The 21,983-nt window shown below is 44.5% G+C and overlaps 1 protein-coding gene across 1 annotated transcript in view; it reads right to left on the bottom strand.

Moving 5' to 3' along the window:
• Window positions 1-453: 453 nt before the first annotated feature.
• LOC122793585 (solute carrier family 35 member E2A-like) overlaps window positions 454-21,983 on the bottom strand; it is a gene marked incomplete in the record, with an annotated part of 983,710 nt that continues 962,180 nt past the window's right edge. Inside the window, 1 exon segment of the mRNA XM_044061755.1 lies at window positions 454-3,164. Coding sequence (XP_043917690.1) covers window positions 2,933-3,164 — 232 coding nt within the window.

Raw genomic sequence — 21,983 nt, 5'->3', positions numbered from 1 at the left:
AGTGACAGAAAATGAAAAAATATGAGGCAAAATCAGGGACATTCTGCAAAATTCTTGAGAGTTCGGAGGTATGGCTCTTGGGAATATAATAAGTTAAAAGACAATGGACATGCATCATTCCTCTTCAAATCTGACTCGGCAATATAGTTAGTATTAGTGAAGAATACAATCCTTTTCCATCTTATGTTATGTAACTATGGACAGCACTTACACACCTCAACTTGTGTGACATTATGCATTATTTCATGCCAGCCATAAAAGGAAACAAGATGAATTAACAGAATTAAATGTCAAACAAGCTGATGTTAAATAAAGTGCTGTACCTGGCTTTTACCATTTCCACTCCACTCATTCATTCGATTAGACAAAGGTGTATATGTATTTCATTTGTACATAAGTCCACCATACAACTTCTATCGTATTCAGTGACAACTCTGACATCAACATCAGGAGTGTAGAGGATCATTTCATATTTATTTGAAGGACATCTCTCTAATTTTACAACTAAAAGAATACTAAAAAATTAAACCATTTTAGCTAATGTGAGTAACCAACAATGGAATCAACAAGAAAAGTTCCACACCTAGAAGTAACACTTAATTAGCAGGTTTTACAGTACATTATACTCTTGTAATCAGTTTAATGACCTAATCTGTCAATGCTTCCTTTTAAAACCGCCTTCACAAGACATGTACTGAGAGGTCTTCTTCCTTAAGGCTTTAAAATTTCCAGTACCTCATCTCTGTTTTGCAGTACCTCTTGCACTAGTTGCTTGCTCAGAATGGCTAAAACCACAACCAAACATATATCACTTATGTAGTTAGTGTTACAGTTTTGAGAACAAACAATGATGCTCAATACTAACGGAGGTAGAGGGGCTGGCTGAGCATTTGACAGAAGAATTTCAGTATGGGGGGGGAGGGGGCAAAGGTGAATTAACTGATGAATAAAACATTTTGGTGGAGGCTGAATGAAATGACTGTCGGAATCAAAGCTGCTCAGACAGATGCTAGGCACTGCTAAATCAATACTTGCCATCTCATTAGGAACATTATCCCTAAAACTTGTTAACTTGTAAAAATAAATAATGTTCTGTATCTTCAAAGCCACTCTGCTCATCACATTTCAGGAGTTACTTCAGCACAGCAGTCTGAAACTGCACCTTCAACCTTGTGGAAAAGCAAGAAATGCATCCAAATAAAAGGATACATTTGTTTCAGCACCCTTCGGAGAAGTGCTTCTGTGCAGTGCATCATAAGACTGGTATAACTCACTAAGCCTGGGTCTAAAGGTTGGGGGCCCATACTTCCACAAAATAATCTTGACCTTTAACAAATTTGGGAGCTGCAAAACCCATTTAGTGCCATGGAACTTATCATCACAAATTAAAAAAAAGTCTCAAAGTGACTGCTGCAGCTATGTTGCCCAAAATCAACAGCCTCACATTTCCTTTGAAAAACAGTCTTTCAGAAAGAATGTTTTCATTTAAACTCCAAAAATAACAATTTCCCTGTCACGGAAGGTGGGTGGGGTGGGGTGGGTAAGTCCCCCCTCCACACCCCATACATGTGGCTGTACCACTTACTTAAACACCAATGTAGCAGCACCTTGGAGTGAAGGGACTTAATCCTTGACAATGGCCCTCAGAGAGAGGCAACAGTTTGAGTGATGCCAAACCTAAAAGATCAACTGCATTTAGTAAATTACATCACGGTCGGTGGCAGTTTCACTATTGGGCCCATGATGGAAAAATATTCAGAAACAAGCCTCTTGACAGAATGACGTGCCAACCCCAGAACCTCTGAAGCATAAGCTCCCACCTATAATGCTTTTGATCAATCAGAGTTACTATGTCCTAGATTATTTGGATTACTCTCTCATCTTAGATTGATAACAGAAGACCATCCCTACCTCCCACATTCTGACAAACTCCATCACAGCATTACAAAGGGTGGCAATGTTTGAAAAAGTGAAGAAAATCTACTGCCAATTACTGGAGCTTTGTTCCTGAATTTTAGGTTAAAATGCCTTGTAGGTCCAGTGACTTTAAACACAGTACTTCTGAATACACTTTAAAACATTTCATTTGCTGTCTTTCTTTGCTGGCCTCAGTCTGGAACAGCAGACATGCCTTACTTATAGGATAACTACTAATGGCCACATCATAGTACTTGGGTACAAATACTTGACTGAGTGGGTAAGGAATGTAGTTCACTGGCCAACACAACACCATCTAGAAAGGACTGCAATCTTTAAAAAGGTAAGCACATTTGACTTTATGAGCCCAGATACAGCGTAGGCATCAAAATCCAAAACAGTTGCACTCATCGTAAAATATTAAGAGATTTAAAAATTAGCAATACATGAAGGTTAACCCTTCAAACCATTCATAATTCTTAAATCTTCCATACAAGTTCTCTTGCCTTCACAGTAGTTTCTAACAATTCTGTATACTGAAATCTGACAGCAGCACATTGTTATAAACAAATTAGTTCTACCTTTCAAATGCTGTTAGCATTATGCAAATAGCATACAGAAGGCAGACTGTTAATTTTAACCAGATTTTGAAGTACATCATTCTTATATGATATGAATTTTAGTTTCCAGATACCATTTCTAAATGGTCACTAACAGCATTATGCTGTTTTTCACATTCACTGCCATCTCATCTAGTACTGTTCCAAATGCCACAGGCAGCTGCATGCTTACATAAAAAGCCTATTTTACTGGTTTTTAGGACCTCCATGTAAACTTTCAGTTGCTTGATAACTACATGATATTTATTCACTTTTCACTGAATGGGTATCAACAGGGGTGCTACAGTTCGGCTGATATAATCTTCTGGTGAATCGTGTCATATCTAGTGAACACCCCAAACAAGCAGCGGTCGACTTGGTGATTTCTTTTAATTCCACTTTTTACATACTCAGTGCTAGCCCTCAGCTGATTTCAAATCTGGTGCAACAAATGGCTCTGTGCGTTGGTTAATGCCATTTGTGGTCATGTTCCTTATTTTTTCCCTCTGGTATTGCTTTGCCTTGTTGTACAGAAGCACACCGATTATTACCAACAGAGTTCCAATGGCAGAGGCATAAGTGATCTTATTTCCAAACACAATTATACTTAGCCAGATTGAGAGGGCATGCTTCACTGTACTAGCAACACTGAAAAAAAAGGAAGAAATTTGTCAGTAACAATCAAACTGCATAAACTCATAAAATTGCTGATAATTACAGACACTAACAGTAATACACAACAGATTGCTCTAAGGGTAAAAAATGCAAGAACATGGGTAGTTGATTTACAAGAAAAAAATTAATTGTGTTTACTGAAAAAAATCAAAGATGGAAACTATAAATTGCATGGCTGATGTTTATATTAACTACTTTCAGGAACTTTATGGTAGGTAACAGTAGAAGTAACACGAGAAACACTGACTGGAGAGTAAAAGTATGCCGACATCAGAGATAGTACTATGTCATAATGGGATAATGATTACGACACAGGCTACCTGAGATACACTAGAGACCCAGCTGTTGGAAGTGCCATTTGGGGAATGTGCAGCTGCTTCTCCTGTAGCATTCTGTATAGACTAATTTACAAGTAGAGCTACAGGACCAAGATGGGTGTCTGGTCTGCTAAGCAGTATGTAGGTGATGTAACCAGATTTCAATATTTGCACGAAGCACACACATGCCACTGTGCTGGTACTGCAGGCTCCACCTCAGAATCATGCACATGCCACTGCACGCCCCACTTCAAAAGTGTACAGATCATTTTGTCAAAGGGTGCAGACAAAGATTATATCAGAAACATTTCCCTTGAGTCTCCTTCAGGAAACCCCATGGCCTTTGACTTTCAAACTTTCACCTTCGATATCACTCTTAATGGATTCCAAGTGGTGTGTGGTAGACAGATGGGTCTACTGGAGAAAAGTTACTCAATAGCTGTGGGAAAGAATAAAATATAAAAGCATGTCAACATCAATGAGTAGTAGGTGAAACACTATTCACACACACACGCACACACACACACACGCACTCACATATCTATATATCTATATATATAGCATGCAAACAGAACCGTAGAAAACAAAGAACACAAATCTATGACTTAAAAACTTAGAAACTGTACCATGAGAAAAAACGACTGAGGCAGAACCGATTTTTAGCACTTTCATTCCTTTAATATAGAATGTTACTTCATCAGAAAATATAAAACTGAAAAGCATTGCACACATTAATATACTCAATAAACTGAACTAGCAAAGACCATAAAAATGACATCAGAGGACAGTGATCCAATCAACAAAAACATCGGAGTGGAATAGCCTGTAGGCAAGCTTCCGAGCATGAGCCAACGAATAAAAAGACAGTATCAAACATCTATGGTTAAACTTGTAGGCAGGGAAACACACTAGTAACCCGAGCCATTGTCCAAACATACTGAGCTGAAGCATAATATAAAATGCAAAACATACAGAGCAGTAACAAATAATCTGTAGTTGTTAATCTTCTTCCTATTCATCACTGATGGGTTCGGTACCGAGCCGGCCTTATACCAAGCTTGCATGCACCAAAAAACTCTCGAGCTAAGCTGCTACAATGCCCTTTGCTCAGTTACCTCAGATCTCGCTTGCCGTGCGGCCATATAGCAGCGTTTCACCAAGCTCTCCAGCTAAGTGCTTTTTTCATATATATTTACTAGTTTTGAAAAAGTTTTTCTCCTTTTATAATCTGTTCTTGATTTCTATATTGCTTCAGCTCTACCCACAGGTATTTTTTCTCTTACCATTGTTGGTATTTCCTTTCTCTCCATTTCCTCTCTTTCCTCACTCTTTCCCTTTTGTGTGAGTGTGTGTTCTGGGATGTCTGAAAAGAAGGGAACTACGGGGTTTAAGCACTGCTCTTCTTGCAGTGGTAAACTACAGAACAGTGACTTCCATGAAGAGTGTGTGTACTGTTTGGGGGTTCCGCATTTGTCGGCAAAACCCCAGTGTGATATTTGTGCTAGTTTCAGTCAGCAGACGCTGAATTAACGTCGTAACAAACTGATTTTAAAGGGCCTGCTTGCTTCATCTTTTTCGGAGGCTATTTTGGCAACGGTGGTCTCATCCCCTCCTTCTTTGGACAAGAAACGTCCTCGATCGGACCCCTCTTCACCGGCCGGTGACAAGAGGTAAAAATCACAAGCACAAAGCCCATAAGTCCTCATCTGAACACTGTTATGCCTCCTTGGTGCAGACTACTACATCGGCTCAGAGCTCGGCTCCACCGAAGTTTACCAAGGTCACGTCTTTGGCACCTACTCCGGCACTGATGACTACGGCACAATCTATTGCCTTGGTACCGACCAGTGTATCGATTTTTCTCTCTGCACTGACATCACCCATTTCGGCTTTGATATCGGTTCTGACAACTACCTCAAAACCGTTTTTGTCATCCACCCCCCCATCATAACTTTGGCTCTGAGCCTGCTCACGGCTCCAACCATACTGTTGCTACAGGTTGCAAAATTGGAATCGTCAGTGCCATTCTCTGACACACCATGGACCGGATACTCATCTACTTTGGACCAGTTTGCGGGACAAGCCTGCAGTCCCTTTTTGGACCAGCCTGAATCCCCTCTGGGGCATCGGTGTGATGCATCAGAAACCTTTCCGAATTGGATGTGGTGCGCATTTTTGACCAGCTGCTGACCGCCAGGGGAACTGCAAATCTGCCTAGACCCTATCCCACGCGGGGCTTTGGGTCTATTTCTCCAGCAACCCCTACTTACTCTCCTCCCTTGGATCCCTAGGTTCCAAGGCTCATTTTTCCAACATTTACTAGAGGACTCCCTTCCTCTGTGCCAACGACTCTGTTGGAGGCCCCGAGACCCCTTTGGGTGTCGGTTCTGTGGGAACCCACCCTTCCTCAATCTCATGCTTGGGGGTGGAACCTCCAGTTCCGGTCTCTGTTCCGACGGTGTCAGCACCTGACTTCGGATCCAAGGGTGGCTACCGCTCTGAGTCTGCTTGAGGCTCTGTCCCCGGAGGTAGACAGTCTTGAGCGGGGTGTGACCCCTGTTCCGATTTTGTCTTCTTCGGTTTCGGGCTCCCATTCCTCTTTGGGCGGGACAACTTTCTGGGTGATGGAGAGGGCGCTTGCTGCTAGCAATCCTCCGTTGGTTATTCCCCCAGTTCCTTCTGAACCATAGCTGGCTAAGGCCACCCCCCAGGACTCCAAGAGCACAAGGCCCAGGAAAACCCAGTCCAGGGCATTTCCCTTTCTGATTCTTCTTCCGATGCTCCCACCACAGAACCCCTCGGAAATGGGTGTGTAAGAGGAAACACATGGACTCCACAGAGGAGTCCCTCACGGAAGATACGGACTACGATGATGGGGAAGGATCCCCACGGTCACCCCCTGATGATGTCTCCTTCGGAGACATCATGGAAATCATGAAACAGAGGGGTGACTGGAAGTCCTCCAACCCTTCCTCGGAGGAATTCGTATTCCTGCAGGCCTTTCGCTCTTGGCACTCTTTCTTGGGTGACCCCCCCCCCCCTCGCTGATGAGTTGGATAAACTCATTGTGCAATGGGCTTGGAAGAACCCTGACTCCATTGAGGCCATCCCCAGGATATCAGACAAAGTACTCTCCTCTCCAGAAGATCAACCGCACTGGTCAAGGGGTTTGCCAGTGGACGCTATGGTGGTGGCGGCAGCCATGAAAAAGGACCTTGCAGAAGACAGTCCTGCTGTTCACCCGCCCAACAGAGAGTCCTGGGCAGTGGACAGGTTAGGGAAGCGTGTCTTTGCGTCAGCAACCTTCGCAGTTCGGTCTCTGAACTTTCTAGCACATTTTACGAGACTCCAGGGAGATCTCATCTCCGAACTCTCCAGAATTCTTGCGGGTCAAGTATTGGATGGAGCATGAGATAAAGTTACTTCCCAATTTGCCACCCTAGAATCTATATCTAATTCATCCATGAGGTTGCTGTCACACACAACCAAAAGAGCAACTAAAGCTGCGGGTGCAGGTGTAGTCATGAAACGCCATGCCTGGATGCGCATTTGCGACCTCGCGGACTCCTTCAAGTCTTCCTTTCTAAATGCCCCTATCAAGCCATCTGCTCTGTTCAGTGCTAAGGTCAAGGATACATTAGCCATGTGCAAGCAAGATGGGAAGACCTTGTCTGCCATTGGCCTACGCTTTTCCAAACCTCAGCATTCCTTCTCCAGGAATCAGTGGAGTGGAAAGATGTGGCACAAGAAGTCTCAAGGTCCTTTCCGAGATGCACGTGGTGAGGATTCCTCCAGAGGCAGAGGGGGCTCCAATAATGGAAGACGTCCCTTTCGGGGCAGAGGGGGTCCCCGGAACCAGGGCTCCAGAGATTCCTTCTCAGGTAGACCATATCAGTGCTTCTGAGGCACTGCCCGATTGCTTTCCTCTGGAAACAGTTGGGGCACATTTTTCTCTGCACCAAGCTGCCTGGCTCTCCATTATGAACGATCAGTGGGTGCAGAGAATCATTAAGAGAGGCTACCATATTCCACTAATAACTTATCCAAGACCTCCGAAATCCCTTCCCGATGTTCCACCCAGTCAAAGGGAGGAGGCTGCTTCCGAAATATGAAAGCCATGTCGAAATACGAAAACCATGTCAAAAATGAGCCATCCAACAGGTCCCCCCAGATCACTGCGGATCAGGGTTCTACTCAAGATTCTTTTTGGTGCCGAAGAAAACAGGGGACTGGAGGACCATTCTGGATCTCAGCCAACTAAACAAATTGGTAGTTCAGACCAATCCATCCTCCCCTTTCTGCGGAAGGGTGTGTGGATGTGCTCATTAGATCTCCAGGATGCGTATTACCATATCAAGATGGACAAGCGCTCCAAGGAGTCTCCTTCGCTTCCAGTTGGGAGCCAATCAGTACCAATTCAGAGCCTTGCCTTTAGGTCTCTCAACGGCCCCCAGTGTGTCCACGAAGTGTCTTGCAGTGGTAACATCTCATCTGAGACTTCAGGGATTCCAGGTATCTCCATACCCAGACGATTGGCTCCTCTCCGCCCCCACCAAGCGTCTTCTGGTCAGGGCCCTCTGCTACACACTGGCTCTAGCGGAGTCATTAGGCATCACCATACAATGGGAGAAATCAAACCTTCAACCAGCACAACAACTGGAATTCATAGGGGCAATATTCAACACCCAGTCAAGCCTGATCTCACTTCCTCTCCACAGGCTTCAGAGACTAAGGGCACAAGTTCAGGTGACACTATGTCGAAGCAAGGTGTCTGCAAGGGAAATACTTCAAGCCTTGGGATCTATGGCTGCAGCCATCCCCATAGTTCCCTTAGCCAGACTACACATGAAATTAAAACAATGGCTCCTTCAGGCCCAGTGGATACCCAATTTTCACCACCTGAGCTCAAATATTCTCATCACCAACATTTGCAAACAAGATTTCCTCTGGTGGATGACTACAGACGAAAACCTTTGGTGTCACCCCTTCCAGGTCCCCAGCCAAGTGCCACGGTGGCCACAGATAATTCCCTGATGGGGTGGGGGGCCACTTCCAGAGAAAGTCAGTCCAAGGCAAGTGGTCTGATGTAGAGGTCAATTTGCATATCGATGTCCTGGAGTTAAGGGTGGTGCTGTTAGTGTTGCAAGCTTTTCATCCGCTCCTTCCATCCGGAACAATTGCTGTCCAGTTGGACATGTCCGTGGTCTGGTACATAAACAAAGAGGGATCGACCAAATCTTACCCCCTATGTCATGAAGTCATGAGAATCTGGCAGTGGGCGATAGTTTCCAACCGCTTTCTGATCGCTACGCATATCCTGGGGAGCTCCAACGTGATTGCGGACAGACTGAGCAGATGCATTCTTCATCCTCACGAGTGGTCTCTCAACCAGAGTGTGGCGGTGAAAATTTTCAGCCGTTAGGGCCAGCTATGCTGCGACCCTTTTGCCTCCTCTTCAAACACAAAATGCAGCAGCTACTTTGCCCTCTTTCCCCTCTCGCAGAGTCACCGAGAGACGTTCTAATTCACAATTGGCTCACAGGTCTCCTTTATGCTTACCCCCCGATTCCTCTGATTCCCCTTGTTCTACGGAAAGCTATTCGGTTGAGAAGCAAAGTGATCCTCATTGCCTCGTTCTGGCCTCAAGTGTGGTTTCCCTTCCTTCGACCTCATCTGTTACAACCTCCTTAGATCCTAGACACTCATTGGGACCTCATATCTCAACCACAAGGGCTGACCCCCCCGAATCTGTCCACTCTCAAGCTGATAGCTTGATTTCTTCACTTCCGTTAGTTGCCAGGCAGGAAACCCTCTCCTCACCCGTCCGTGATATTATCTTGGCCTCTCATAAACCATCCACCAGGAAACTTTACAAGGATAAATGGAAAATATTCTCTATTTGGTCATGTAATCAGAAGCTAAACCCGCTCTCGGCCCCCGTGGCCACTATTATAGGCTTATAGGTAGGTACTATGTTAGTGGCCCAAGGGCCTATGTAATACTAGTCAGCAAGGTTCCATAGCTTACATCACCCAAGAAAGCTATTTTCCTGTGCCACTGTCCAGCAGAGACAGAAGTGATCCCCGGGGTGTAGTTCCTATTTCCCATCCACTCATCAAGATTTTTCTTTAAGAGTGCTAATGAAGAACTTTGCTTGACATAGATGGGTAGCTTGTTCCAGAGTATAGGAAGTCTCTGGGACAGGCATCTATTCCTCCAGCATGTCCTGTTTATTGTGGTGACAAGGTTTAGGCCCCTAGAGCGTGTAGCTCGGAGGGATTGGGATTTCTTTAGGTGCAGCATGTCCAACAGCTCTAGGTTTGACATAGCTTTATATGTTAGGCAGAGATCACCTCGGAGTAGGCGATATGCTATGGAGTAAAGCTGGTGTTTTTGAGGCAGTCAGTGTAGGGCATTTGTTTGAGGCCAGTAATCCCCTTTGTGAGGTACTTTTGTGGCCTTTCCAGCTGCTGCAGATGTCTATTCTTCATTATCTGGCTGAACTGTTCGACAAAGGGGCCTCGGCTTCCACTGTTCGAGTCAATCTAGCAGCGGTTTCCCACTTCCATAATGGGTCTGAAGGAGTGCCACATCTCCTCTTGCCTTTGCAAAACCTTCAAGGGTATTTTTCACAGCAGGCCTCCCATCAGACAACCGGTGAAGGCATGGAATCTGTCACGGGTTCTGCAGGCTCTCTCTGTGCCCCCGTTTGAGCCGGCTGCGACATGTGATCTCAAATTCCTGTCATGGAAATCCTTATTCCTGGTGGCTATAACTTCAGCCAGAAGAATTTCTGAACTACAAGCATTATGTATCAAGAGCCCTTATCTGATCTTTCATAAGGGACAGAGTATCGCTTTGTACTAACCCATACTTTCTCCCCAAAGTGGAACCAGTCCATTGAGCTCCTGTGTTTTTCCCAAATTGCTCTAACATGGGAGAATACTGCCCACATTCCTTGGATGTTCATAGACAGTTACATTTCTGTCTGGACAGAACTAAATCCTTTCACAAGTCAGATCAGCTTTTCATTTCCTTTGCAGGCCCTAGAATGGGAGGTGCAGTACCAAAAGTTACTTTGTCTAAATGGCTCAGGGATTGCATTGCCTTCACATATTCACTTACGGAGGGATTGAAGCCAGGCCAAATCAAAGCTCACTCAACTAGGGCTATTGAAGCATCTGTTGCCTTCCACTCTAGGGCCTCCATGGATGACATTTGTGTAGCTGTCATTTGGGCTAAGCTCCACACCTTCATCAAGCATTACAAATTAAGATCTGATCTCCAGGGGAAGAGCGGCCTTTGGTTCTATGGTTCTCAGGAATGTTCTTCCATAAAGGCCACCCACGTTCTCCAAGTAGCTGGGGACTCGGTCCCATCAGTGATGAATAGGAAGAAGATTAACAACTTCAGGTAAAGAAGTTATGTCTTACCATAATGTTCCAGCTGAGTTGTTGATCTTCTTCCAGTCATCACACCCTCCCACCGACCCCCCTCCTAAGGTTCCTGGCAGATCATCTAGGTCTTTGTGGTGTAATAGGGTTTCTGCGCAGAGATGGCCTCTGACTTCTTCTTCTATATGTTGCATGCAAACTCGATTTGAGGTAACTGAGCAAAGGGCATTGTGGGTAGCAGCTTAGCTTGAGAGTTTTTTGGGGCATGCAAGCTTGGTATAGGGCTGACTCAGTTCAGAGGGCTCGGAACCGAAACCATCAGTGATGACTGGAAGAAGATCAACAACTCAGATGGAACGTTATGGTAAGACAGAACTTCTTTTTTTCATATTCTGTTAAAAGCAAAAAGGATTTTATTTGGTGACTGCAATGCCTTTCTTGAAGTCCACGAACTTAAGTGGCAGCTCCTGCTTGGTGAAGAATCAACACCAGGTCTTAATGACAATATTAATGGAAAATGTGCGTTACACTGGCGCACCTAAACTTTTGTGATTTTATCAATACTGTTTCAGCCTAAAATCCTTTTTGCTTTTAACAGAATATGAAAATATTTGTTACTGTTCTATATGTTTTGCATTTTAGATTGTGCTTTAGCTCAGTATGTTTGGACAATGGCTTGGGTTACTAGTGTGTTTCCCTGCTTACAAGTTTAACCACAGATGTTTGATAATGTCTTTTTATTCGTTAGCTCCTTCTCAGAAGCTTGCCTACAGGCTATTCCACTCCGATATTTTTGTTGATTGGATCACTGTCCTCTGATGTCGTTTTTATGGTCTTGGCTAGTTCAGTTTACTGAATATATTAATGTGTGCAGTGCTTTTCTGTTTTATATTTTCTGATGAAGTTCCATTCTACATTAAAGGAATGAAAGTGCTAAAAATCAGTTTTGCCTTATAGTCGTTCTTTCTCATGGTACGGTTTCTAAGTTTTTAAGTCACGCACATATATATATATATATATATATATATATATATCTATATCTATATATATATATATATATATATATATATATACACATACACACACACAAACACATATATATATATGTATATATACATACACACACACATTTATATATATATATACACACACACACACACACATATATATATATATTTATATACATACACGCACACACAAACACAGACTATCTACTTTGATATCCCGAATTACCATTTCACCGAACCAAACAAAATCGAGATGATAATCCCGAAAATGTAAATGCCTGAAACTTTATAAACTCTACTACCACAATACTAACACTTAAAGCTCGGTTATAAGGTTTGAGTGCATAAGGCTTTTATGATTTCATCTCCCTCAGATTATGCATACAGAAAGACAAGTACAGGTGCTAGCTTGAGAAACTAGGGTGCAAGTGCTATATCACTACCACTATATCAGATGATTGTTAAGACGATGGTCTGCAATGAATAGCAGATGAGATATCCTTCCTACTATTCTGACTGTCCCCCTTTAAAATTCTTTAAAGGTGTCTAGCTCTGCCCCCCCCCCCCCATTTCCGCATACTGTGGTATTACCTCACCAAGCTAGGATGGTATGCCCAGACCCCTGTTCACTCGTAATTTTTTGAGTAGAGAGGCAAATGGTAATGCTTTGTAAAGGTGTGAACAGAAAGTACAGTTTTGTACCTACCATAAATGTAGATGTCCGAGAGGAATGCATCTGCAGTCCTTACAAATGGGTTGTCCTGTCGTCAGGCAGCCCTTCGGTCGGCCGGATTCCAAAGTCTGGGTCCGGCTTCGGCTGGTGTCGCACTTCACCCGACGTCATTGCGGCAGTTTTCGGGTATAAAGGCATTAGCCGACGCCATTTTCCTCAGTGTTTCTTGCCCCAGATGCCAGGTGCCCTCTTGGTAGGCTAAATTTGGATAAATGCCAAAGTTTCCAAATAATAGAGAGCAAACACACAAAATAAACATGTATGTACATATATACGAACAAATACACCATAATAGATCCCCCCCAAGCTAGCTGAAGATTGGTAAGTACCCTAGGAGTACCTCAGTGGGGAAGGAGGGTGGGTAATCCTGACGGCAGATGCATTCCTCTCGGACATCTACATTTATGGTAGGTACAAAACTGTACTATGTCCTTCAAGGATGCATCTGCAGTCCTTACAAATGGGTAGAATACCATAGCTAAACTAGGGGAGGAGGAAATGAGAATAGATTATGGTGTAGTCAGGATCCCTTGCAAAACAGCAGTGGCAAAGCCAGCACGGGATCTAGAGTATAGAGGTAAGTTATAATGCTTGGCAAATGTATGCACGGAGGTCCAAGTAGCAGCCTCTATAATGTCCTTGGTAGCCACTCCTCGTAAGAAAGCTGTGGTAGTGGCTGTGGCCCTTGTTGAGTGAGGCCTGATGTTCTCTGGAGTTTTCTTTCCATGGTAGGAGTAACAAAATCTAATGCAATTTCCTATCCATTTGGAGATTGTCTGTTTAGAAATTGGTTTTCCTTCTTTTCCTGCTGCATAAGCTACCAGAAGCTGGTCAGTTTTTCTATTGTTTTTTGTCCTGTCCAGGTAGTAGCGTAATTGCCTGTGTACATCCAAGGTATGTAAAAGCTTTTCTCCCCTGTTCTGTGGATTGGGGAAGAATGTAGGAAGGTGGATAGCCTGATTTAAAGAGACTCTGGATACCACCTTAGGCATAAATGTAGGATTTGTTCTCATGGACACTCTATCTTGATGGAAGATCAGGAAGGGTTGTACTGCCATTAATGCTTGTAGTTCAAAGACCCTTCTTGCTGAAGTTATTGCCAGCAGGAAGGCAGTCTTCCAGGATAAGTATTGCAAGTCTGCTGTAGCTGCTGGCTCGAAAGGAGGCAGAGTCAGTTTTTCTAGCACAAAGTTCAAGTCCCATGCTGGCAATGGAGGTTTCCTGGGAGGTTTTACATTTTTAATTCCCCTCAGAAACTGTCTGAGCAGAGGATGCGAGAAGACAGGAGGATCCAAGCTGTATTGTGCTGAAATAGCTGATGCATGTATCTTGATGGAGGAATAGGACAGGCCTGTGTGGTAGAGCTCAGCCAAGTACTCCAGGATGTTGGCTATGTTCACCAGTGTCACATCTTGCCCTTTTGCAGCGCTCCAGATGAGATATCTTTTCCATTTTGCTGCATAATTCTTTCTTGTTGAAGGTCTACAAGCCTCCAGGATTATGTCCTTAACCCTTTGGGATAAATTTGGGCTAATTTCTGTCATGTAATGTTCCAGGCAGTTAGTTGCAGAGTGTTTAGGCTTGGATGCAGAATGTTGTAGTTGTTCTGTGTCAGCAGTAATGGGATCAGTGGTAGTTTCCATATTTGTTCCCTGGACATGCTCCTCAGTAGTGGGTACCAATGTTGTCTTGGCCAGTCTGGGGCTATCAGAATGATCCTCGGACGTTCCTCTTTGACCTTGAGAAGCACTTTGTGCATCAAAGGAAGTGGTGGGAATGCGTATGCTGTCATGCTTTTCCAACTGAAGGATAGGGAGTCCACCTTCCAAGCAAGTGGGTGGTAAGTCCTGGTGCAGAATTTCTTCAACTGGTGATTGTATGGGGATGCAAACAAGTCTATTTGTGGCAATCCCCATTTTCTTGTGATGGCTTTGAAGATGTCCGGATGCAGCATCCATTCATGGGCATCTGTTATAGTTCTGCTTAATATGTCTGCTAGAATGTTTTCCTTCCCTGGAACATAAATTGCCTGTAACTGAAGGTTGTAACCCAGAGCCACATCCCATAGGTCTAGTGCCAGCCGGCATAGGGGGTATGAGTGTGTGCCTCCCTGTTTGTTGATGTACCACATAACTGTGGTGTTGTCTGTCCTTATCAACAGCTGGCCTTCGTGGAGAAGAGGTCTGAATGCCTGGATTGCCAATTTTACTGCCATAATTTCTTTTAGATTTATGTGCAGATGCAGTTGGTCTTGAGTCCATAGGCCTTGAATGCACTTGTCCATCATGTGTGCCCCCCAACCGAGGTCTGAGGCATCTGTCGTGATAGTTTGTCTTGGATGACTTTTGCTGAAGGGCAGTCCTGTGTTTGATTGACAGGCCTGTGCCCACCATAAGAACTCTTGTTTCAGGCATGGGATCATTGGAATTTTGGTTTCCAGGCTGTGCTTGTGCTGAGACCACAAATTCTTTAGGTACCACTGTAGCTTTCTCATATGAAGCCTGGCATGAGGGACCAGAATTATGCAGGATGCCATGAAGCCTAGAGCTTGTAATACTTTTCTTGCAGTTAGATGGCTCTGCTTTGTTAATGCCAAAAAGTAGAGAGGAAGTTGTTCTTTCTTTTCTGCAGTTAGAAATGCCATTTGTTTGGATGTGTCCAGTTCTGCACCCAGAAAGGTTATTATTTGGGATGGAATCAGCCTTGACTTTTTTGAATTGACTGTGTATCCCAGGGCTTGTAGCAGGTAGATGACTCTTTGTAAGTCTTCTGTTAATTTGTTTTGTTGTCCGCTTGTATCAGGCAGTCGTCCAGGTAGGGATAGATTTGAATCCCCTGAAGTCTGCAATGAGCGATTACTGATGCCAGGCATTTCGTGAACACTCTCGGTGCAGTAGATAAGCCAAAGGGCAATGCTGAGAATTGATAATGCTCTGATCCTGCAAGAAATCTGAGGTATCTTCTGCAAATTGGTCTTATGGGGACGTGCAGGTATGCCTCCTTGAGATCTAGAGTTACCAGCCAAGACTCCTTGCCCAGCATGGGAAGAAGCTGCTGTAGAGTCAGCATTTTGAATTTTGGAACAATGAGGAATGTGTTTAGAGCGGACAGATCTAGAATAGGCCTCCATTTGTTTTCTTTTCTTGGTACCAGGAAGAGCCTGGAGTAAAATCCCTTCCCTTGCTCCATAGATGGTACCTTTTCCACAGCTCTCATTCTTAATAATTGAGATATTTGTTTTAGAGCTTCTGCCCTTTGAGTAGGTGGTAGGTTTGGCATTCCTCTCTTTCCTGGTAGAATATGGAAATGGAACCTGTAACCTTGGTCTATAGTTTGCAAAATCCATTTTTCTCTTGTAATGCAGTGCCAGTTTCTTGAAAATAAGGTTAGCTTTCCGCCTAAGGGTGCTTCTAGTTGTTCCCTGGTAGGCGGTGTCACCGCCAAGTCACTGTGATTGAGTTGTTGTAGTGGCGGTGGCTGTGTCCGTGCCTCGTTGGTTGTTACCCTGCCACTGGCGACCCCTGTAGGCACCTCTGGTTTGGTTTCTGCCTCTAGAGCGCCTATTCCTGCCTCTTTGTGCCTTAGAGGACTCTGGAAAGGACCAATTCTTGGAGGGCCAATTCCTGCTAAACCTTGGAGGTTGAACTTGTAAGAAATCTTTTACGGTTTGCACAGATTTTGCTTTCTCTTCCATCTTTTTGAGAACCTGCTGTGCGGGGGCACCAAATAAATTGACCTTGTCCATAGGTGCATCCAAAAGCTTAGATTTGATATGGTCTGGTAATGCCTGTTCTTTCAACCATGCATGCCTCCTGATAACTGTGCCCGTCATGGCTGATCTAAAGGAAGCCTCCAGTGCATCATAGCCACATTTTAAAGAATGGTTACTAACCTGCTGAATGTTATGTAACATTTCTTGAACATACTTTTTATCTAAAGATTCTTCAGAGGACAGCTTTTTTAGTCAACTGGTCAAGCATAAACTCTTGATATTGAATCATATGAAATTGGCAATTCAAAGCTCTAGCTGACAAAGTAGCAGAGGTGTAAACTTTTTTACCCCATCTCTCTAAGGACCTGGAATCCCTTTCAGAGGGGAGGGGGTTTTTAGAAGAAGTAGCTGCTACAGCTTTAGGGCCCTGGGAGATAGTCTCTGGATCTGCAAAAGGGGCCTTATATAAGTGGTGATGAGTGTCCGGGACCCTGTAGTACCTATCTGGTTTAGCAGGAGCCGGAGGTAAAGTATCAGGAGAAGTGCAAGCATCATTAAATGCATCATCAACAACAGACAGAACTGGAGGAATAGCTAAAGGCCTATGCTGTGGTAAGTGTAGAAAGGTCCTAAGCTTTTTTCTTGAGTCTGAGAAATCTTGGCCCTGCCACTGGAATTGTTCCCTCATAGCATGCAAGGTTTCCCCAAAGGAAAATTCCTCAGGAGGAGAGGCTGAAGGGATGGACTTCTCAGCATCGGAGTCTTCGTAAGGAGAATAAGAAGCTTCAGGAGGATCAGAATGTTCTGAATCATCAGAAGAATCATCTGTGGCTACTGGCTCAGGGGGCTCTGCTCTAGGCCTCTTTTCTGGAGGAGGAAGAGAGGCCCTGTCTGGATGAGGCTGGGATCCACGGATTAAAGTGATGAGATCCTGTGCCAAAGAAAGCATATGGGAGCTGGTGCTGGGCCTGTGAGAGGGGGGCTTGGCAGGCACTGGCTTGGAATTTTTGGCTGCTTTAGCCCTGGCAAAGGCCTTAATAGACATAGCTGGAGGAGGCCTAGCAGCTCCATGTGCAGGAGTAGAAATATCTAGTGGAATGGTGTCTGATAAATCCTGTGAAATCGCAACAGAAGGCTGAATTTCAGAAGCCGTTTCTACCAGAATAGAAGAGGCCTCGGTAGAAGGCAAGTTGTCGGCTGAAGAAAGAACCGCTTGCTCGGTTTCGGCCGAAACCGAGACACTCGCGGATTGCTTGGCCGTGGTTTCAGCCGAAACCGCGGACCGCGAGTGTCGGTCCTTTTCTTTGCGTTTTTTAGTTATTTGCGTAGTCGGAGGATCCGACGGCATAATGTAGGCAAAATCGGAGCCGAAAATCTGTTCAGCAAAGTCCGAGCGACATTTCAGCGTCCGCCAGTTAAAAGAAGCACAGGCTAGACAAGCTGCTACGTCGTGGTCTGTGCCTAAACAATGTATACAATAGGAGTGGAAATCTTTATGAGGTATTTGTTTCCCACAAGATAAAGAGTTATTAACTTTCTCTGACATCGGCTGAGGCAAGAAAGAGTCCCCAACGGGGTACTTAGCTTTATAGACGTCTTCGAAGTAGTATTCGGTAGAAGTAATCTCTGGATCTGACCGACCGGCACTTGCGAACAGCTTCTGCTTCGGGCGCCACGCGGCAAGAAAGACGGAGGAAAATGGCGTCGGCTGATGCCTTTATACCCGAAAACTGCCGCAATGACGTCGGGTGAAGTGCGACACCAGCCGAAGCCGGACCCAGACTTTGGAATCCGGCCGACCGAAGGGCTGCCTGACGACAGGACAACCCATTTGTAAGGACTGCAGATGCATCCTTGAAGGACATCTCCAAGTAGCAGCCTCTAAAATGTCTTTGGTTGGTACTCCTCTGAGAAAGGCTGCTGAAGTAGCTGCAGCTCTGGTGGAATGAGACCAAAGCCCTTGGGCACAGGTTTACCATGGTGTAAGTAGCAGAAACGGATGCAGTGGCTTATGCACTTTGAAACTGTCTGCTTTGAAATAGACTTTCCTTCTGATCCTGCAGCATATGACACTAGTAACTGCTCAGTTTTTCTTAGAGCTTTTGTCCTGCTCAAGTAGAATCTTAGTTGTCTGTGTACGTCCAAGGAATGCAGAATTCTCTCCCCCTTGTTCTGCGGATTTGGATAAAAAGTTGGCAGATGAATTGTTTGGTTGAGAGCCACACTGGAAACCACCTTAGGCATAAAAGTAAGATTTGTCCTTAGAGACACCCTGTCTGGGTAAAAGATGATAATAGGCTCTACAGCCATGAGGGCCTGTAGCTCTGAAACTCTTCTTGCTGAAGTAACTGCTAGTAGCAGAGCTGTTTTCCATGATAAGAACTTTAGATCAACAGTAGCAGCCGATTCAAATGGAGGCAGAGTGAGCTTTTCCAACATATAATTGAGGTCCCATGCAGGTAATGGTGATCTTCTAGGAGGCCTTAAATTTTTGGCTCCTCTAAGATACTGCTTTAGTAAAGGATGAGAAAAGATTGGTGGCTCTGTACTGTAATGAGCCAAAATGGCAGAGACATGGATTTTGATTGACGAGAAAGATAGGCCTTTGTCAAGCATCTCAGTTAAGTATTGTAATATCTGAGAAATATTTGGTTGTGCTGTATCAGTTCCTTGTGCTTGATTCCAAGCACAGAATCTTATCAGCATAAGATTTTCTAGTACTAGGCCTCCTGGCTTCCAAAATGACATCCATCACAGCTTTACTGAGAGGTGTTGTTTGTATGACTACATGATTACCCATGCTGCCAGGTTCAGAGTCTGTAGTTGATTGTGCAGGATCTGATTGTTTTGCTGGGACAGTAGTTGTGGTCTTTGAGGCAAGATCCAAGGTGGGTGTAGAGCTAAGTTCCTTAGGATTGGGTACCAGTATTGGCGTGGCCAGTCCGAGGCAATTAATATCATCTTTGGCTTCTCTTGTCTGACTTTTAGGAGGACCTTGGGTAGAAGAGGCAGAGGAGGAAAGGCGTAAACTGATAGGTTTTTCCTACTGAAGGATAGGGCATCCACTTTCCATGCTTGTCTGTGATAAATCCTTGTGCAGAATCTTTTCAATTGATAACTTTAAGGAGAGGCAAATAGATCTATGTCTGGGCTCCCCCATTTCTCTGTTATCATGCTGAAGACTTGTGGATTTAGTTTCCACTCGTGAGGATCCATAATGTTTCTGCTTAAATTGTCTGCCAGAGTGTTTTGTTTTCCTGGCAGGAATTGAGCTTGAAGATGTATCTGGCAGGTCAAAGCTGTGTCCCACAGTACCATGGCTAATCTGCAAAGGGGGTATGAGTGTGTGCCCCCTTGCTTGTTTATATACCACATGACTGTGGTGTTGTCCGTCTATCAGTAGTTGTCCCGGATGAAGTACGTCCTTGAATCCCATAAAGTTAAAATCGCTGGAGCAATGTCAGACTCAAAGCCAGTCACAAGTGGTGTCCCACAGGGATCTGTCCTGGGACCCCTCTTGTTCGGCATTTATTTCTCAGATGTTAAAGCAAACATGGCAGGGCTGTGGCTGACAAAGTTCGCAGACGACTGCAAACTAGGCGCCATAGTCGATACACCAGCAGACACACACATCCTACAAAAATGCCTCACTGAAACAGACAACTGGTACCGTAGTCACGGCCTTAAACTAAATGCCAAAAAATGTATAGTCATCCCTTTTGGAAAAAACAAAGTACCCACAAATTATCACATAGACAGCAACCCACTGAGTACGGAAAAAGTAATCAGAGACCTAGGGACCCAAGTAGACAGCGACCTCTCAATTGACACCCACGTTGCCAAAGTGATTAGAAAAACATTCTACCTTGCACACCTCATCATGAAGGGATTCACATCCAGATCCAAGGATGTCATTGTACCCCTATATTCCTCCCTCATCAGACCCATGATTGAGTACAATGCCCCATTTGGTATGTACCTCACCCGGCATTTGCAACAGCTGGAGAGACCACAAAAGTACCTCACCAAAAGGATCAAGGGTCTCCAACATATGTCTTATTCTGCCAGACTAAAGAAACTTCAGCTCTATTCAGTAGCATACTGCCTGCTCAGAGGTGATCTCTGCCTGACGTACAAGGCCATGTCCAATCAGGATCTGATGGACATGCTCCACCTCAAAAAATCCAAATCCATCAGGACCACGAGAGCTAAAGACTTAAACCTCGGCAAAAGTATGAATAGGACATGCTGGAGGGATAGATTCATAATCCAGAGGCTTCCCATGCTTTGGAACAGGATCCCAGTTCGCATTAGGCAGAGCCCCTCACTGACTCTCTTCAAGAGAAATCATGATGAGTGGATGGGAGATCGTAAGTTTACCCCAGGGGTCACATCTGTGTCACTGCTAGACAGGGGCACAGTAAACCAATTCTATTATACAAGGGGACCTTCATAGTGTCACTACTAGACAGAGGCACAGTATTCTAGATTTATTCTGTACATTTTTGTACCATTTCATGGGGTGGCAAAAGCCACATCACTATGGGTAGGCTTACAAATGCCCCAGGGCAGATAGCCTAGTACTATACTATGAAACTATGAAGGCTGTTAGGACATTTAGAACAGCTAGCATCTCTTTCTGGTTGATATGTAGATGCATTTGTTTTGGTGCCCATAAGCCCTGAATGCATCTTCCTGCCATGTAGGCCCCCCAGGCATAATCTGATGTGTCGGCTAAGGTTTGGCTGGCAGGGGGTAGAGTGAAGGGCAGTCCCATGTTTTGGTGACATACCTTTGCCCACCATAGAAACTCCTGTTGCAGGCAGGGAACAAGAGGAATCATTGTTTCCAGACTGTGTGAATGTTGACTCCATAGACTTTTTAGGTACCATTGAAGTTTCCTCATATACAGTCTTGCATATGGAATTAGTAGGATGCAGGATGCCTTGAAGCACAGAGCCGGCAGAATTTGTCTTGCAGAAGACTGTTTTTTTTGTTGTCATCAGTTTAAAATAAGCAGTCAGTTGCTTTTGCTGGTCTGGTGTGAGGTAAGCCATCTGGGCAGTTGTATCCAAGCTTGCACCCTGGAAGGTTACTTTTTGAGAGAGTACCAGTTGTGCTTTCTTTTCGTTTATTGTGTACCCTAGGTAAGTTAGAAGCCTTTTCACAAATGCCAGGTGTCGAAGAAGAGTGTCTTTGTTCTCTGCTTGAATGAGACGGTCATCCAAGTAAGGATATATTTGTATACTTCTCTGTCTGCAAAATGCAATTACTGGTGCCAGGCACTTTGTAAAGACCCTGGGCACAGTAGATAAGCCAAAGAGCAGTGCAGAGAATTGGTAATGCATTAAGCCAGCCTTGAATCTGAGGTATCTTCTGCACAATTGTCTTACTGGGACATGTAGGTATGCCTCTTTTAGGTCTAAAGTCACCAGCCAAGCATTCTTGCCCAGCATGGGCAGAACCTGCTGCAAAGTCAGCATTTTGAATTTTGGAATGTCCAGGTATGTGTTCAAAATCGATAAATCCAGTACTGGCCGCCAGGCCTTGTCCTTTCTGGGTACCAAGAACAGTCTTGAGTAAAAACCTTGTCCTTTTTCTTGTTCTGGTACTGTCTGAATGGCCCCCA

Source organism: Protopterus annectens, chromosome 2.part0, assembly GCF_019279795.1.
Source record: "Protopterus annectens isolate FY-2018-M chromosome 2.part0, PAN1.0, whole genome shotgun sequence".
Classification (NCBI taxonomy): domain Eukaryota; kingdom Metazoa; phylum Chordata; order Ceratodontiformes; family Protopteridae; genus Protopterus; species Protopterus annectens.
The sequence above is the reverse complement of the archived record's forward strand: the minus strand, read 5'-3'. Positions and strand labels throughout refer to the sequence as shown.